At 37.4% G+C, this 18,734-nt stretch overlaps 1 protein-coding gene across 5 annotated transcripts in view; it reads left to right on the top strand.

The window, feature by feature from the left end:
- The window catches only part of LOC124210794 (glutathione S-transferase 1-like), a 138,040-nt gene extending 120,068 nt beyond the window's left edge, over positions 1–17,972 (top strand). For all 5 annotated transcript variants that reach the window (XM_046609171.2, XM_046609181.2, XM_046609191.2 and 2 more), the window contains 5 exons: positions 4,503–4,668; positions 4,750–4,808; positions 7,060–7,201; positions 14,630–14,797; positions 17,553–17,972. In XM_046609171.2, coding sequence (XP_046465127.1) covers positions 4,525–4,668; positions 4,750–4,808; positions 7,060–7,201; positions 14,630–14,797; positions 17,553–17,696 — 657 coding nt within the window. In that variant the 5' untranslated portion in view covers positions 4,503–4,524 and the 3' untranslated portion in view covers positions 17,697–17,972. The remainder of the gene's footprint in view (positions 1–4,502; positions 4,669–4,749; positions 4,809–7,059; positions 7,202–14,629; positions 14,798–17,552) is intronic.
- The last annotated feature ends 762 nt before the right edge of the window (positions 17,973–18,734 follow it).

Raw genomic sequence — 18,734 nt, forward strand, 5'->3', positions numbered from 1 at the left:
TTAACAATGGCGATGCAAAACTTGGATGGCGATGCAAGGTGGCAGCCAGGTAAATGCCAGGTGGTGGCGGGAGCTAGCGAGGCCATGCGGGGCCATGTAAATCTTGGATGGCGGCGCAAAGTGGGAGCCAGGTAAATGCCAGGTAGGAAGCCTATGACGTATATAAATCTGACAGCCATATGGGTTAGCCGTGTAGTTTATATCACGGAACCACATGGCCAGCCAAGGTAAATTAGCCATAATAATGCCATGTCAGAAAAACATGTTAAAGCCCTGTAGCCGCTACATAGTTTTCGAACATCGACCTGCCATATAGTCAGCCACCAGCATTGCCATGCTAATGCTACATGGCTTCAATGTGGCTTGTGGCTTGGCCATGTAAAAATGTTACTCGGGGATATGCATAATTTAATTTTTGAGCTATTCCACCCTGATCACCCCCTGCTCTAATTCGTTTTCAATCATCGCAGAGAACTACCCGTAATATTCGTCGCAGCGAATTCTTTCTTATGGCAAAATGTTCAGCGATTTGAGAGCCAGCCGGATATGCAACATTTGATTTTTCAGTCACATTCACTTCAGCTGACTTACCAATTTAAGAGTTCTTAGAGTACGTTAAGTTTGATACCTTCTACACCTTACTTAATCTTTTACCTCCAGCTCACATTCGTTGCCAATTACTATATGGAAACCAGATTTTCCTCTGGATTTGAATAAATCATCCATCTTGTGAGTGTATGTAGAAATTGATTGAATGTTCGTTCGTATTGTGTTTAAATACCAGTAAAAGGCCCTCTCAAATCGGTAAAACTTTTACCGAGCTTGTTGACTTATCTTTAAACACACATATACTAGTATTCAGATATTTTTATTCCTTCAAGAATATCTACGAGTCAACTGCTGAAGAAGTAGGTGAATTTTGGCAACTTATGTCTCGGCGACCAATCATTCAATTCGATTGGGTTTGTTTTTTTTTATTTAAAAGTGTGTAAGTCGAGCGTCATTTTTATACATTTTAAATTAAATTCAATTAATAGGAAGGATTGTTATTGACAATAACGTCAACCATTTCGGTCGGTGACATGTTTTGCGATGCCCATTATTCCAAGTTGTCAGTTGAACTGAACCAAACAAACCAAATGCATTTTTCAAATCCAATACATAATGCTCGTTGCCACGGTCCCACTTTTTGAAAAATTATTACATTTTCTCTTCTGGATCTATTGCCAACTCGGAATCGTGAGAAACTAATAGTTGCGATCAATTTTGAGGGTAGGTTTGTACTTGCAGGTGACTAATTAAACCAGGGAGGGGGATATGAGGGGGTACATTGAAACTCATATTATGCATATCCTGTTAGCTTTTAGATCGTTGTACATTTTGCCGTAAAAAAGAATTAGCTGCGATGAATATTGGGGGTACTTCTCTAATGATCGAAAACAAATTGGAACAGGGGTTGTCGGACGGAAGTATCTCAGAAATCAAATTATGCATATCCTTATGCTTTTAACTCGCTGAACATTTTCTGTAAAAAAGGATTCGCTGTGATGGATTCTAAGGGTGTTTCTTTTTTTATTTTTCACGAAGGGTTGAAAATCAAAGATTACAATCGTTGGTATTTAAAAGCTCTTAAATCACGCAACATGCCAGTACTCACCTTTTTTTTTATCCGTGATTGGGCGTGGATATATCAATATATCCATGTGGTCTTTCCTTGCTCTTAGAGCTATTATTAATGCTCCAATTGTTATTCTTCTATCCTCTTGTGATGGTCCACATTGATGAACTTCTCTTTCTAAGTATGCTGAAGTTCTCGAGAATTCTTCAGGATTAGTCAAGTCTCTTTCCTGCCATTGAACTTGTGCAATAGAACCATTTACTGATTCTGATATTTGCGTTGACAGTTTAAGTACTTTTTCGGTCGTTTGCATGAAGTCTGAGATCCTTTCGAATAAACCTTTGTTTATCTTAAATTGGTTATCTTCAGCTCCAAAGTCGTCTCTGACGACACCAGCGCCTTCTAGTACTTGACGCTGTTCAGCTGTTAAGGCTGTTGCTCTCGACCATCCTAGCAGGTTCTTTGTTGGTAGTCCTGCTTCTGGCTCTTCTGGAATTAGTCTATCAGGTAAATTCCAGGTGGGATTCCTTGTTGGATCTAGTGTATAACTTAGATCTTCTAAAATGGCTTGCGCGACGATGGCTGGCGCTGGAGAGGTTTCGTATTTGTAATGAGTGTTTGCACTCACTCTCCCAAAGTCGCCAGTTCTGTTCGGCCATGTTGGAAAAACAATACGATATTTGGTTGTCGCATTGTCTTGGGTGTCTCCCACTGATCGTAAGTATTCGTCAACCGGTGTTGGGACTGGGTGACGAGCTCCTTTTACATAGGTTAGTAACCTTTCTTCATTGAAGGTAGCTTCGCCACGGTGCACTTTTATCGCGATTTTCCGCGAATATAGGTGTTGAGTGCAGTACCAAACGAATATCGATTTGGACACAAACTTAGCGAAGTTCTTGTCTACAGTGTGAATTACATCATACTGTCGCTCCACTAATGGGATAAATCCCTCGAATGTATCGGCAAACTCGTTCCTTGCTGCATACGGTGTTAGTCCCTCGAAACCTTCCGCATCGAAGTCCAACCACATTGGGTCGTTCTTTGGAATGGTTTCTACGGTTGAGAGTTTCTTAGGCTGAGGTCTTGCACTGGTGTCTGGCTTAGGTGCTCTTGCTCCTCCTCTGTTTGAGGAAGATGTATCTTCTGTAGCTGATGGTAAATTATCAGTTGTTTGTTGCTGTTGCTGTTGACTCATATTGAAAATATGGTGTACAACTTTTGTTAGCCGAGCTCCGCTCTATACCTCAAAGAATCAAATTGAAAATATAGGGGTTATTTTTACGAATTGGTTTCTGACGTATATCAGGAGCTCCTAAACGTTGAGAGAAATCCTTTATTCACGGCGTGATTTTCAGCCTGTCTCGATCTGGAATTTGTGGGTCGTGCCAGCTATCACTATGCGTGATTTGAATAATTTGATCGACACACACTTTAGTTTAAAATACACCTTTATTAATAATGATATGGTCTTTATATTGGTTTCCGAGATATGGGTTTTTTTTATTGTTATTTACTCGGTTAGTGCACTAAAGTTCGGAGCTTCTGAATACAAGTATTCTATAGCAGACTGATCTATGACGTTTTTTGGTTTCGAGGTGTGCAATGGTTTCGAAGTCTGAATCAGTTCTGTTTCTTTTAATGTCTGAAGTGATTCTAATTTGCCACTGTCTAGTTCGGAAAGGATCTTGAATAGTGGGAGAACTGGAAGAGACTCCTGATTGGTTTTTGGCTACGTCAGTGTAAGACGATTGGTCTTGAAGAGGCCAATCGATGCAATACTGACAAGATAATTAGCTGCAAGAATGCATATTTGAATTCTAAGAATGATACTTTGTGAACTGCTCGTCTTGTCTTTTCTCACGTTCCTTAAATTTGGTCAGTGAGAGATCGTGAGCCTGAGTTGAAATTGAAGATATAAAATAAAGAAATGAAAATGATAAATGAACGATTGTCGGTGCGAGACCATTGCACACCAAGATGGTGACTAAATCTTAACTTAAAGGCTATGGTGTGAGCATGTGTGCTTTCTTATGGTAATTACAATTGCAATTGCACGTCGATAGGTTACGATACCGAGCGAGTACAGCCATAATTATCGGCTGGGACGTAACAAATCTATGATTTTTTCAAATTTTTTTGAGAAAGTGGGGGGGGGGGGGGGGTCGGAGCAGCTTTACGGAGATGTTGAGGCGGTGAAAGGTATCGAAAGTCACGGGTAAAACGCCTAATTATATAATGGCAACCAAGCTCACCCAACTAATGTTTCACAGCTATTCCACAGAGCAACAAGGCACAGCTTACGAATTTCCGATTACTGGAATATCCATCTATACCAGGAGCATAATGCATCAACCTTGCTCAGGAGCAAGTCAATATGCGCTTCGCCTGTGACTACCCAACACGTCTTACAGACTTATGATGCTAATAATAAAATTTGCCTTAGGTTTCATTAAAAGAGGAAAAATTAAAATACGTAATCCATTTTCTTTTAATCCATGTATCAACAATTGAATAACGTTAGAATTGGAAATCGAATACTTATATAACATAGCTTCGATCTCCCTTGCTAATTGACGCGAGCCTGATGAAATGAAATTGCATTTTGAGGTTTCTCAAAAACTTTTGACCATGTAATGTAAAGACAAAGTATTTGTCGCGTTGTGAATTTCATGAGGCACATAAACGCAATCTACGTTTACCAATCTCAAATTCAGCTGAATTGGCCATCCAGTGGCTGGAGCTTGCCTTACCAGTGCTTATTGCAAGGACTATCGCAACCACCAAGCGATAAAAATTAATAATAATAACCAAAATAATATAGTAATAATAAACCCAACAATAATAATAATGATAATCATGGTTAAATTTCCCTTTTTTCCGCAAGCCTTACGATCCAGGAGACAAAGATGACACCTCCAATTTTGTACTCCACTGATGCCAGTCCACCGTGCCGTGGAGTTTTGTTAGCAGTAGCAGCTGCAGGGATCAAACTCAATGTTCAAGAAATACATCTTATGGATGGTGAGCATCGCAAGGAAGAGTTTCTCAAGGTAATGTAACTGTGGTGAGAATATAATTCCCAAGGTTTGACAGATGTTATTATTTATCATTGTCAACATTTGTTTGATCAGATGAATCCACAGCATACCCTGCCAACTTTGGACGATGACGGTTTTCACATTTGGGACAGGTGAATGAACTTTCATGATACTTTCGTCTTTTCACAGTACTTTCATATGTACTGCAATATCCTCGCGAACAATATTTATTCGCATTTGTCACACACTACTGTGATCAGTGAATTGTACTTTTGCTCGTAAGCTTCAGAGATTTGCTTAACTGTCTAGAAAAGAATGAAGCTAAATGACCACTCTAACGATAAGAAAAATCGAGAAAAAGTACAGTTAAGAGGTAATGTTCTGTTTGCTAATCTTTCAAAAACGCACTCTATAACTTTCATTTGGAAGAAACTCAGCAAAAAAAAAACAAACTTCAAAATGCGCCCCGAAAAAAAATCTATCAGCATCGATTAAATATTACATATTACACTAGCAAGAAACATATCCCAGGTCGATCTCTTCGATTAAATTTTTTTTTTTTTGTTATATTTTGTAGTAGACTAAATTTGAGCAACACCTATTATTTTTTTGACTACCATTAAACATATTAAAGGGGTGAAAACGACTCCCAAAGATGGTTATCCAACGGAGTGATTTCATGATGCGCTTGATGTATTTGAAACAGAGTAACGTTGAAATGTTTTACTAATGAATATAAACATTTCAGCGTTGGTTTCATTCAAATCTATCAAGGGCATCACGAAATCACCCCATTGGGTGCCCATCTTTTGGGGTCATTTTCACCCCCTTAAGGCGTTTAATGGCAGATAATAAGAAATACGTGTCGCTTTGTTTTTAGTCAACCATAACATATTACAAACGAAATCAAGTTGAAGAGATCAACCTGGGATACCATCCTTGTAAGGTTTCTAAATTACTTTAGCATTTTATTCTACGTATACAGAAAAAAAATAATACTAATAATCAAACTAACTGAATCTTTGATTCGCTGTGCGGGTACAAATAATCAAGTAATTAATTATCAGTGTGTTGAGTGTAAAAATTACTGATATCAGCTCAAATTGCTTATAAGTTAAATAATTTTTTCCATACACTGAATTAACAATGAATTGCTCATCACTTTGAAAGTGTCCATTCACTCCTTATTTCAATTTCAAGACAAAGGTCCATTTAGTCCTGTTCTCCTCTGCTCACATGTTTACCTGCAAACTGGTGGAATTGCCATGTTAAAATAAACAGGGGCAGGGCCAGAAAGCTCATTTAGAAAGGGCAATTGAAAAGTAGACGATTTTTATAGGCAACCTATAAGCCCACTCATGGTTAATTAGTCATCACTATTTTTAATCACTTACTAATAACTGCATAGATACATCTATGTAAACAGTGCACGAGGAAGGACTGGAATCTAAAATATCTCGAATGGGAAACGTTTCACGATAAATTACTGAAGACTAAACGATTTGGATTTTGGATAAGAAATCAAAATGGAGAATATTGGATGCGACCTCACTTGCTGGCCTTGTCAGGCCCAAATTGATGTTTTCTGAATGTTACTCCCTCGCCCCACACACACCTACAATAACATCAAATTGGAAATAATTTTTTGTATTTGAACATCTGTTTTTCATTTTGGGCTCAGGATTCGATTTGGGTCTACGAATCCCAAGTCATTTCTTCTAACAAAAACTACCCGTTTTATATTAATAGGCCGCATATCTTATGTCTCTTGATTAATAATAATGTAAAGGCACATCCAGATGTTCATAATTTTTCATCCAAAAAAAGAAAGCTGACAGATTGAAAGATCGACTGTTACCTTACTGAGCCCCGAGGGAGCCTGAATCCGAATGGAAGACGTACATCCGAAAGTGAAAAATTCTGAATCTAAATCTGCTATGAGAAAGCGAATTTCATTTGAAAAACATTAATTCTCGTTTTATTGCGTCAGTAAACGATTCCAAATCCAATATCGGATGCATCTCATTCCTCGTCTAAAGTCCTAAATATTTTATCCCCAGCAATATTTTGTGAAATCTTTCCAATTCGAGATATCTAGGGATTCCGTCTTTTGGAATAAAACCTATATAATAAAGCAGATACACAATAAAAATATGTGCGTTGCATAAGTGCTTATAACGTTCAACTGGCCCACATCAATACATAAATTGCCAGATAACGTCAATTCTTGAAATTTCAATATGACTATCGGCATTGGAGGTCATTCTATACCGCACGGGTAAGACAGCCACCCCCATCTCTTGATTTGACCCCTGAGAATAAATGGATTATATTATTTTTAGTCACTATGATTTAGAAAAATTTATGTTACATTTGTTTTAACTATGATTTTGATGTTGACAGCCACGCAATCGTCACGTATCTGGTCGATAAATATGCAAAGGATGATTCAATGTATCCGAAGGATCTCCAGAAGCGTGCAGTGATCAATCAACGCCTTCATTTCGACAATTCAATTCTCTTTCCTGCTATAAGGGAAATTGCTGTACGTATTAGAACAAATATTCGTTTAAAGTACAGAGTGAATGAAAAAAATATGTCGCTACTTTGCCGAATAATTATCAATTTTGAGTTCGAGTTTGGTAAAGATAACTTCCATACATAGTCGTACAAAACTGACATTGACCTTGATATCTAAGGTAAATCATGATCAATATTTTTTCTGAGAAAAATTTTACCTAACGAGAAAAACAAAAATCTAAAGAATCTGAGGGTCACAAGAGAGTTACTCTGGTTCGGAATCAAATTCAAAGTAAAAGAAAGTCTTAAAACCATAAATAAAAATTAAAAGCTATTCAAATGATTACCTACCGATTTAATGCAATAGGAAGTTCTGGAGAAACACTCTATTAGGAGAATTGGCTGACCACCCATAAATACCCATTCCAATAAATACGTGTGACACGTTACTACAAAAAGGTTTATTCCTAAAATAACACGATTTTCTAATGAGAACTAGACATATTCGCGCCATTGTAACTACATATGTGAATAACGTTATGGTATCAAAATTTCCAGCGCACTGCTGCCAAAACTTCCTTGCGCATACACTTTCATCACAGAAGATTGATATTTTTGTTCAGGACGCATACTACCATAATCTCAATTTTAGGAAGGAATGTTTGATAACATTTTTTTAGTCAGTTCAAAAACGAAAAATTCGATATTATAAAAATTTCACCGGAGTCCCCTCTGAAGACCATAAATTATGTAACGAATCACAAGTATTCTTAACTTTTTGTTTATAGGACTTCTATATAATCAAAAGAGAAACTGTCACTGATCTATTTATGCATAAATATTTGAGCGAGCCAGTTATTGGCGAAAATATAAAACAAAAATATAAGTCTATCCGGCGTCAAGAACTGACATGACTATCGATGATTACTTAGATGATTACTAATGCAGAATTTCGTTTATGTAGGACTGATTTCAGTGTACTTTCCGAAATTACTAATTAATTTCGGAGATGACAAAATGATTTTGAATGTACTGAGACTTCAATCGCTTTCACGAAACACCCCTTGAGTCCCGTTACATGCACCGAAGTATTATATTTTTATGAATGTGAAGCCAAAGTCATTATGGGCCTATTACTGGTTATATTTTTATTCTTTATTTATGAAAAACGTAATTGAATATTGCGATTTTGATTGAAACTAATTAGTTGTAAAGAAAAAGTATTGAACCTACAGAGAACATATTCAGGAAGTTGCGTAATAGTAGATTGTGCACCGAGGAGACAAAGTAAGTCTTTTTACGCCGAGCGTAAGTTTGCAATATTGCGTAGGCGAGCGCGTGCAGGAGCCGAAGACGAATATTGCATAGATATACGCAAAGCGAAAAAGACTTTGTCCCCATGGTACACACGTTACTTTATGTTAAAAACGTGTGGTTTACACATTTTCGGTTATCGCGGAGTACAAAAAAAAAACACTCTTAAGTACTGTAACGCGGATTTTCGCTGTGACTCGGCCATCCGGAGAAATGACCGAAAACTAACCATGTGCACAATAATTTGTCGACCCGCGATCAAAGGTGGAAAAATTGTTGTTATAAAAGATATCGCGAATTTTATTGGGTGTCTGGCGTGGTCAACACGCTGCTCAATCATCCGCAGCGACAATCCTCGGACGCATCTTTCAGCAGCAGATAGCTCAGTTTCACGGACAGGGGAGGGGTAATTTACAATTAGTGCAGAGAAAGAACGGACGCTCGATACGCTACGCAATTCAACAAAAAGAAAATAAAACAATATGTTATGCAATTGAAGCGATGCCAAAGAAAAAAAAATACTCAATTTGCTCTTCGCGATATCGAAAATAAAAGAAATAAAAATAAACACAATAAAGAATAACCAAATATCAACGAAATCTTAAACCTACTTGCAGTAATCCCACCCTCAGTAATAAAGAAAATAGCCAAAACCCAAAAACAAGAGATTATCGAACGTGCTAGTCGCGATCATCCTTTACTGAACAAAGCCGCTAATCGCAAACTACTTAATATTAGAAATCAAAAATAATTGTCAATTTAATAACATTAACTTGAGGCGACTAATCGCGACGCATCCGAAACTCGCCTAGTACTCTAGAAAAATCCAATATTTCAACAGTCGTATAACTAAATTGATATTGCAGTCGTATAACTGAATTAGTAGTATGGCTATGAGAGTTCTACACGCAGATTCCGGTTACCGACACTTACCGACCGAGCCGCTTCCCGCAGCCCACCAAGCCGCTCCGCGCAGCTCAGACTCAAACCCTTTTGCGCTCCGCGCACCCCAGACGCGAACCCTTTTCCGCGATGACGTCACAGTCTGCCGTACCGAAGGTCAAAGTCTGTAGTGCTCGCCTGCCGACGGTAGAGGGCGCAGCGGGGGGGCGAGAACTTTTTTACCGTTCCGCATTCTTCTCCCACGATAGGACTGCTGATGTGTAACATGAACCACTCCGAATTCCTTTCCCGGGGTAGGACTGCTGATGTGTAACGTCAACCACCTCACATTTCTTCCCACGTTATCAACCACGTGAAATTCCAAAATTAATAGTTCCGATGAGATTTCAGCGGACTCAGTCAAGGACAGAGTGCAAGGTCGACCAACATCTGAGTTAGCGTACGTTTAAAGCCGCAGGTCCTACGGAGTTGGGTTACTATCGCTCTTGGAATGCAAAACATGACGACGTTGGTGTACAGATTAGTCGAGAATGAGATGCAAGGTTGAGGTGCAGTTTAGATTTCGTTTGACAAGTTTTTATTAATTTTATAAAAAAGTATTAAATATAATATATATACATTCGGTTTCTCAACAAAAATTTTGCGAAAGGCTTCAACGATTGGAGAAAAGATGAGAATTATCACAACGATCGGACTCTTGAAAGCGCTCGCGGAAAAATTCAAACGTCTTCAGAAAACGGATGGAGGTACGCGGTCGACGAAAATAATACTTGGAATCTGTTCTATGCGACGTTGAATTCTGGAAGTTTCTGAAATAAACTCTTAACTAACAGGATAGAGGTTCTGAATTAAAAACGGATCGTGAAACAATGACTATAAGATCTGGTATTTGTTTATTTAACGAAATTAAAAATCTGTTTAGTAACTTAAATGTATTAAAATATTGTCGAAGACAAAAAAGGTTTGTACATTGTGTGACTATAATGATCTGGTACTTATCTAAAGAAATTAAAAATCTGTTTCGTAACTTAAATGTATTAAAATATTGTCGAAGAGAAAAAAGGTTTGTACATTGTGTGACTATAATGATCTGGTACTTATCTAAAGAAATTAAAAATCTGTTTCGTAACTTAAATGTATTAAAATATTGTCGAAGAGAAAAAAGGTTTGTACATTGTGTGACTATAATGATCTGGTACTTATCTAAAGAAATTAAAAATCTGTTTCGTAACTTAAATGTATTAAAATATTATCGAAGACAAAAAAGGTCTATACATTGCGAACTACAGCATCAAGTCGTGAAACAAAGACTATATGATCTGGTACTCATTTATTTAACGAAATTAAAAAATCTGTCTCGTGGAGCCATACTCGTATATCCCCTGATTCGTCGTAACTTAAATGTGTTAAAATAATAATAACTAACACAAAAAAGGTCTGCACACCGTGAACTACAGCATCAAGTCGTGAAACTATGACCAGATGCGGACAGTTTGAATTAGTATCTGACATTTTGTTCAATTTCTACCACGATGGTGAACCGAAATCCATTAAATCAATGACTTCAACTTTTTTCACTCAGAATTTTCCAAACTTTTTACGTCAACTGTTGAAGCTGCAGCGACACGCGTTCCGTTGTGAAATTTTTTTTTTTTTCAAAAAAACCCTGTTTATCCCACTACTGTGACATTATTCGTATATTACTGTATGATACACTACTACTATTAAACTGTCTGTCGTTGGTTGATCATTAAAAGAGATTTGAAACAAAGAAAAGACATATTTAATGTACTTTCTAAAAAAATTTAAGAAACCTAGAATCGTGAAAATTTGCAAATTGTATATTTACATGCTCTCATGGATGCGAGTTACGTAAGACATCGTCTGGGTAATGGACCACCCCAGTCCGCCGTTGGGTTCATCTTCAGACTTGCTCTTTATCGGTATAACCCACGCATACTTTGAAAAGATATCAATGACTGTGATCATGTACTTGTAGCCTTTGTTTTCTCCAGCGTATGACGTCATATCAACAAGATCCGCCCGCCAGGTCTCGTCGATGCCGCGCACGTCGACGCGGGTAGTTCCGGCGTGCAGACCTTTTTTGTCTTCGTTCTTCCATTAAAAATCTGTCTCGTGGAGCCATATATCTCCAGATTCGTCGTAAGTCAAGTGTATTAAAATATAATCAAAGACGAAAAAGGTCTGCACGCCGTGAACTGCAGCATCCAGTCGTGAAACTATGACTATGAGATCGTCCAGTTGTTCCTCCTGGAGCCGTGTCTCGATCTGACGGTGTATATATATGCGACGTATGTTCGGTAGATCCGGTTCCGGAAACATCACATCCTGTGGTGCCGGCTCCGGACTTGGTGGCAAGTTGAATACATTGGGAACCATGATCTCAGGAAGAAAAAAAGGGTATATTCAGAAAATTTGAAGATGTTTCTGTAGTCAAAAAATGTTAAGCTGAGAAACAAATTCGAAAGCTATTAAGCTGAGTTTGGAGATTTATGAGTAGTTGAATATGTTTTTAAAATCACTTGAAGTTTCCTCAATACTTTGAAATATATAGCTAATTTTTTTCGAACAAAAGAAGTGAATGAGTGTAATAAATTGAAAAAATTTACGTTAGGTAGCAATTTGTATAAGGACTTACCGTTTCTTTTCTGACAAAGTATATAGTCGAAGACGCAAGACACTTTACACCACTTGAGTTTGACTGCCAATGAGCTGGTCCAGGTCTTGCAGTCTTATATAACGAACCCTTGTGTTTATGTTTTGCAAACGTAAAAAATGTGATATCGTAGGGTGGTCCCATGTTCACCGAATGTCGTTATCTCGATTCATGTAATTGTTCTGATGCGTACCGCTCCACGCATCCGAACAGTCTCGCTCGTTGGACAAATCATCGTTATTAACAGTAGAAATTCAAAAATGGATAAAAGTCTGAAGTCAAAATATACGGCTTCTTAACAGAATTTTCCGTAACGGTCGTACTTGGTTATATGATAGATGTTTGACTCACTTTCAGATCAGAACTCACATACTTTTCCGATACTGCATAATCTGTCAGGTTACGATTCGCATTTTCTGACTAAAGCATTGGAACCTAAATTGACAGTCAAATTACTTACCAAGCAAAACTATGTTGTTCACTACCGCGTTTTGAAACAATGCTTACAATTAGGCTTAAAATTACTCAAAATACACAGAGTTCTCAAATTCAGACAAACCCCGTGGCTCAAAAAATACATAGATTTGAATATCGATTTGCGCAAAAAATCTCAGAACGAATGCGAGAAAAATTTTTACAAACTGATGAACAGCGCAGTTTTTGGCAATTCAGAAACTTCCAGAATTCAACGTCGCATAGAACAGATTCCAAGTATTATTTTCGTCGACCGCGTACCTCCATCCGTTTTCTGAAGACGTTTGAATTTTTCCGCGAGCGCTTTCAAGAGTCCGATCGTTGTGATAATTCTCATCTTTTCTCCAATCGTTGAAGCCTTTCGCAAAATTTTTGTTGAGAAACCGAATGTATATATATTATATTTAATACTTTTTTATAAAATTAATAAAAACTTGTCAAACGAAATCTAAACTGCACCTCAACCTTGCATCTCATTCTCGACTAATCTGTACACCAACGTCGTCATGTTTTGCATTCCAAGAGCGATAGTAACCCAACTCCGTAGGACCTGCGGCTTTAAACGTACGCTAACTCAGATGTTGGTCGACCTTGCACTCTGTCCTTGACTGAGTCCGCTGAAATCTCATCGGAACTACTAATTTTGGAATTTCACGTGGTTGATAACGTGGGAAGAAATGTGAGGTGGTTGACGTTACACATCAGCAGTCCTACCCCGGGAAAGGAATTCGGAGTGGTTCATGTTACACATCAGCAGTCCTATCGTGGGAGAAGAATGCGGAACGGTAAAAAAGTTCTCGCCCCCCCGCTGCGCCCTCTACCGTCGGCAGGCGAGCACTACAGACTTTGACCTTCGGTACGGCAGACTGTGACGTCATCGCGGAAAAGGGTTCGCGTCTGGGGTGCGCGGAGCGCAAAAGGGTTTGAGTCTGAGCTGCGCGGAGCGGCTTGGTGGGCTGCGGGAAGCGGCTCGGTCGGTAAGTGTCGGTAACCGGAATCTGCGTGTAGAACTCTCATAGCCATACTACTTGAATTGATACGCAATTACGAGATCTAAATCAACCTCAAAATTGGTTCGCCAGGAATTAATAGCGCTTACCGCTTCTCAGCCAATTCAAAAACTCGCCGACTCTGTACTTCAACATTAAGAGCTCATCGTCGCAAAGAAGCAGTCACAGATTTTTCGAAAAAAAAGACAAACGATAGAGACCAACGGTCCTCAAACTTGAAATATTCCAGAATAACACAATGCTCCAAGCTAACGCCAGGACTCAAGTGAATAGCTTCGCTACGCTGAGTCAAAATTTGAACATAAGCGCTATCAGTCGCGAAAGATTCCTCAGATCTTATTGGTTCTTGGATTACGAAATTCGTAAAGTCTAGCGTATCGCTAACGTCGTTTTCCACTGTCGCGGAGCGCTGATAGGCTGTCGTGTTTGACGCTTGCGCCATCGTTCGGCAGTGGTGTGATGATGGCTTCGCGAGGCTGTACGTCGTTCGCGTTCTCTTCGTAGCCTCGCGTCAGCCCCTGCGCTCGCGGTGTAACATCGCTCTCATTGTGTCCTCGTCGAAAGCCTCCGTTACCGTCGTCTTAAAACGCGATCGAATTTGTCGCCGATTCCATGCCTGCTGTCGCATGTACTCGAAACAAACAAAACTAAACAAAAATCATGAAATATCTTACTCGCTAGTAAAGGGTCCCCTCTCAGAGTTGCGCATGCGTGACCCTCGTCCTGGCGCTCTCTTTCAAAATCACCAGCGATTACTACCGCGAAATCCTTACTGCTGCGTTTCACCTAGAGTTTGAGTAGCCCTGTGTAACATTCATCAAAGATGCCACGTTACAGTACTAAGAGGTGAAAGTGCACGTTTACATACTTCGATGCTCCTTTTTGTGTACTGTCTCTAAAAAGATTATTTTAGGGACTTTTCATAAACAATTAGATTGCTGGTATCATTTCTTCCTATCACAACTATGTATCACGTTAAGTGATCAATTCCAAACTGTGAAAGCATTTTTTATCTTTACTCTTTCATAATCGTTATAAAACACGTATTTTTCCTCTAATTATTTCTTATTTCTAGGCCCCGATTTTGTACAAGGGTGTCACCGAAATACCGCAAGATCGGATTGACTTCATTAAGCAAAACTTCGAATTCTTAGAAATATTTCTGGGAAACTCTGACTGGATGGCTGGTAATACATTAACTTTGGCTGATACCAGCATCATCGCATCAGTGACGTCCTTGATGGTAAGCAGAAGAATTTTTTAAAGAATAATTATTTTCTATCATTTATCGGTGCACCACACTGTCTTTCAATATACATCACCCCGTACTGGCAAAAATAAATTAGACGCTAATGAGAAAGTGTGCGCTTTTCGTGGCCGTCAGAAGGTAGAAAGGATCGCTTTTCCAACCATCATCTTCAGATCTACATTAACATTTGACAATAATAACTTACAAATGAAAATCCTTTCTGCGCTACAGCCCACAATCGGCAACGACGTTATCGATTTTTATAATACTACTATTCTTAAATCGAAATAAGAAATTTCAAGAATTACTGTTGCGACTTCCTTTTACGTATTGAGAGTGAAGAAATAAGTAACACTTATCTAAGTATTTCGCTGCTTTATTTAGAAATAAGAACAAAAAAGGCGCCTGCAACATTCACGATAACATAGATTATAGGCATGTTGCATGGCGATCATTTCCACGTGGGTGTGCATAATTCCAGCTTACATGTTTTGGTTTAATTTAGGTACCTTTTCTTACTCGGCTGACAATATAAATATTAAGTAATGTTTGAGTTTCGATATTTTCATACAACAGCCAATGGATCTATGTAAATGAAGATGATTCAGACGGATGGAGACTTTCGTTTACGGACTTACTTGACTGACTGACTGACTTACTTTTTGGCTTTATAAACGTACTATATTCAAGCTTCAGGCGCATTCGCATCTTCTTACCTATAAATCCTTAGGTCTAGTTTGTATGAATTTAAAGTAATTTATCTGAACATCTACCGAGTCATTTTTCGAATATAAACTATAATTATACTGTATAATAAATCATATTAAGAGCAATCAAATCTAACTGCTACCAAATTATTATTACCTCACGAGTAAGGATATTTTCTTCATGCGAGATTTAGACTCAAAAATAGTATTGTTCAATATTTTTCAAAAGAAAAAGTCTTCCTGAAAAAAGGAAATGATAGCTTGTACTATGATGCCATTTGAGAAAAAGATCAAAAATTCGTCAACTTCGAGGGCTCAAATATGTATCATTGCGTGAAAAAAATAACTTTTTATCCTGATAATCGAATTACATGACCTAAAAATACTTAAAACACATGTTTTCAAAAGTAAACGAGTTCTTGTTATAAAACTGGTAAAAAAAAGGTGGCATACCGTTTGCGTATGTCCAAGTACTATTTACATTTAAAAATCGTCTAAAATTATGGAATAAAATTAAATAACAAGAACTCCTGTACTTATTGACGGCAGCTTGTTCCAAAACGCGGGAAAATCGTTCATTCAAATACAAGTTCACGTGACCACAACAGCCATTTGGGCCCACCCTAATGGTATGCCAATGGTTTTCCGAGGATTTTTTATTTTGAACTTCATTTTAAAACACATGGCAGACTGACTAAAATCGTACCAAAACGCATAATTTGCGTAAAAATTAAAACTCACTTTTCCATATGAAGAACCCAGAATAACTCTTTCGCGTTATAATGCCCTCTGAAAGGCATACTGAGTAAAATCACGTCCGAAAATCTGTCACTAGCTCCCGGTCGAATTTTCACGTCTAATACACGCTATTTTTCCAACAACTATCAAAGAAAGTTTGTTTTGAGAAGCAACAAAGCTGTCACTTACATTGCGTGAAATTATCGAGAAAATAAAAATATCCACAAATTTTATAGAAGCTTTTTCGTGTAAAAAAAATATTTTGTTTTGACAAATACTATTTTTACATTCAAAATATCCGTCCATCAGGATTTGATCCTTTAGGAATGGCATTTATTCTTTGAATACTTTTTTTTGTTTAAACAATCGTTTTTCATTGAAATTCTTAAGAGTCTGTGAATGCGAATTAACTGACATGCGAGTGTGAGAGAAATATCACTGTGCGGTTCAAAATTTTCAACGACGCGCTGATTCGAAGAAAACATACAAGTTGCCAAATGCTACCATACAGAGTTCCGTCCGTTGAATAGAACAATTATTATCTCCCTTCGACCGTCAAAATTGGATTTCTTACGTATTAATTAAATGGGAATATAAAATCTCGAAGCGGCACCGCTTAAAAAAATCGAACGCTGATTTACTTTGACGAGATTCAATATTATATCAAAAAGTATGATTTCATGAAGTGGGAGAGAAAAAAATAATAAAGTTTTCTTTTAAGGCAGTCTAGTATACACATTGTAATTTTGTAGAAAACAGTTCAATGTTTTTATTTACAATTATTTTGCAGGACTTATTCTATATTTTTTCACACGTCAATTTATTAAACGGAAATATCTGCCAAAACCATGAGCCATTTCGTAGCGATCTCATTCCAAAAATGTAGGTTTCCGAATGGAAATTTTCCGTACTTTAGTTTCTTAACTACTATCAAAACTAATGTAAAGTTCACTCAACATGCAAAAGTTGCCGTTTTGTAAGTGTGCCTCGTGTATGGGTCAGAGAATTATTTATAAATTTTTCTACGAATCTAGTACTCCAGATTCTATTACTTGTTCTGGATTTCATTCATAGACAAACTGTCAGGGAAATGTTTTGTATGCCAAACAGAAGATTTCGTAGTGAACGGAAGAATTAAGAAATATAATGAGTATTTTCACGTGAAAGAACAGAAAACAACCGACTGAAAACATTCAACGATCTCGCGGATAGAGAAAATGCCGTTCATATTTTGTTTTCTGTAATCAAAATGACATGTAAAATTGGCGGATACATTTAATAAACGTATTATTTATTTATTTCAGGTTTTCGTACCCTTGGACCAATACCCTAAATTGGCTGCTTGGGTAAAACGATGCGAGGACAAAATTCCTGGCTACGCAAAGGCAAATACAGCAGGAGTTAAAATTTTTCATAATTTATTCGGAAAATTTTTCTCCAAAGCTTAGATTCACGGGATGATTACATTTGTAAAATTCTAACTGACGTATAAAAGAGGTACTATCAAATTACCTACGATCACACAATGAAACATTCATTTTTGTTACACACATACCTATGTATCCATTTGGCAAAATAATATTTGAACTCTGCATTATTCCTCCAAATGCAGTACAGATGTAACCACCTGAAAAAATGTCTTCGTCATCTTGAGAACCGTAAAAATAACTGCCCACGATATATTGAATAATGTGCATTATGAGAATAAAATCCAAATAATATAATTATTTTGAATTCACATTTTAGATTACGCATTAGAATTCTTCACATTCCTTGCAAAGCTGTCAATGGTTACTTCCTTATTTTTCTAAAATATCATCACCCGAATACATGTATCCAACATAAATTTCTGCATACTTCCATTTCCTTTCAACTTCTTTTATTTCTATAATCCTATTTCAGGGCTGAGAAATCAATAAATTATCACAATTTATCCTGCAAATGTTCAAGGTAAGTAAGTACAGTAAAATCTTGTTAGAAGTTTTACAAGTGGTATGGCAATTATGATGTACAAGTGAAAATAACATCGTACTGCATACATGCATAAATGCTTCAATGCAAAATCGTATATAATCTCGACTTATTATTTAAATATCATTGAAATTGACGGTGTAATATCATCGAACAAATAAGACATAACAGAAACAATTAAATAACTTCATGAAATATTTCTTCATTACAGGCCCATCAGCGCTAAACGTTTGCTTTTCATATTGGTATCATTAATGCTCTGATAGATTTAAAAAAATCAAAGTTGAATATAACAGGCTAGAAGTATGAACCCGTACATATTGAATACATTTAAGAGGCCGTCTACGGTCGATTGCTTCTTTTCTTTTAAGAAACACTAGAGTACACCAAACATTCATATTCACATACGGCGCACAGTGGGTGAAATCTTAGGAAAATGGACAAAAATCGATAACTTATTCAACATTGAGGGTAATAGTTTGAAACTTGGTACTCCGAAGGTTTTTGGGCCGCCG

Source organism: Neodiprion pinetum, chromosome 1 (assembly GCF_021155775.2).
Source record: "Neodiprion pinetum isolate iyNeoPine1 chromosome 1, iyNeoPine1.2, whole genome shotgun sequence".
NCBI lineage: Eukaryota > Metazoa > Arthropoda > Insecta > Hymenoptera > Diprionidae > Neodiprion > Neodiprion pinetum.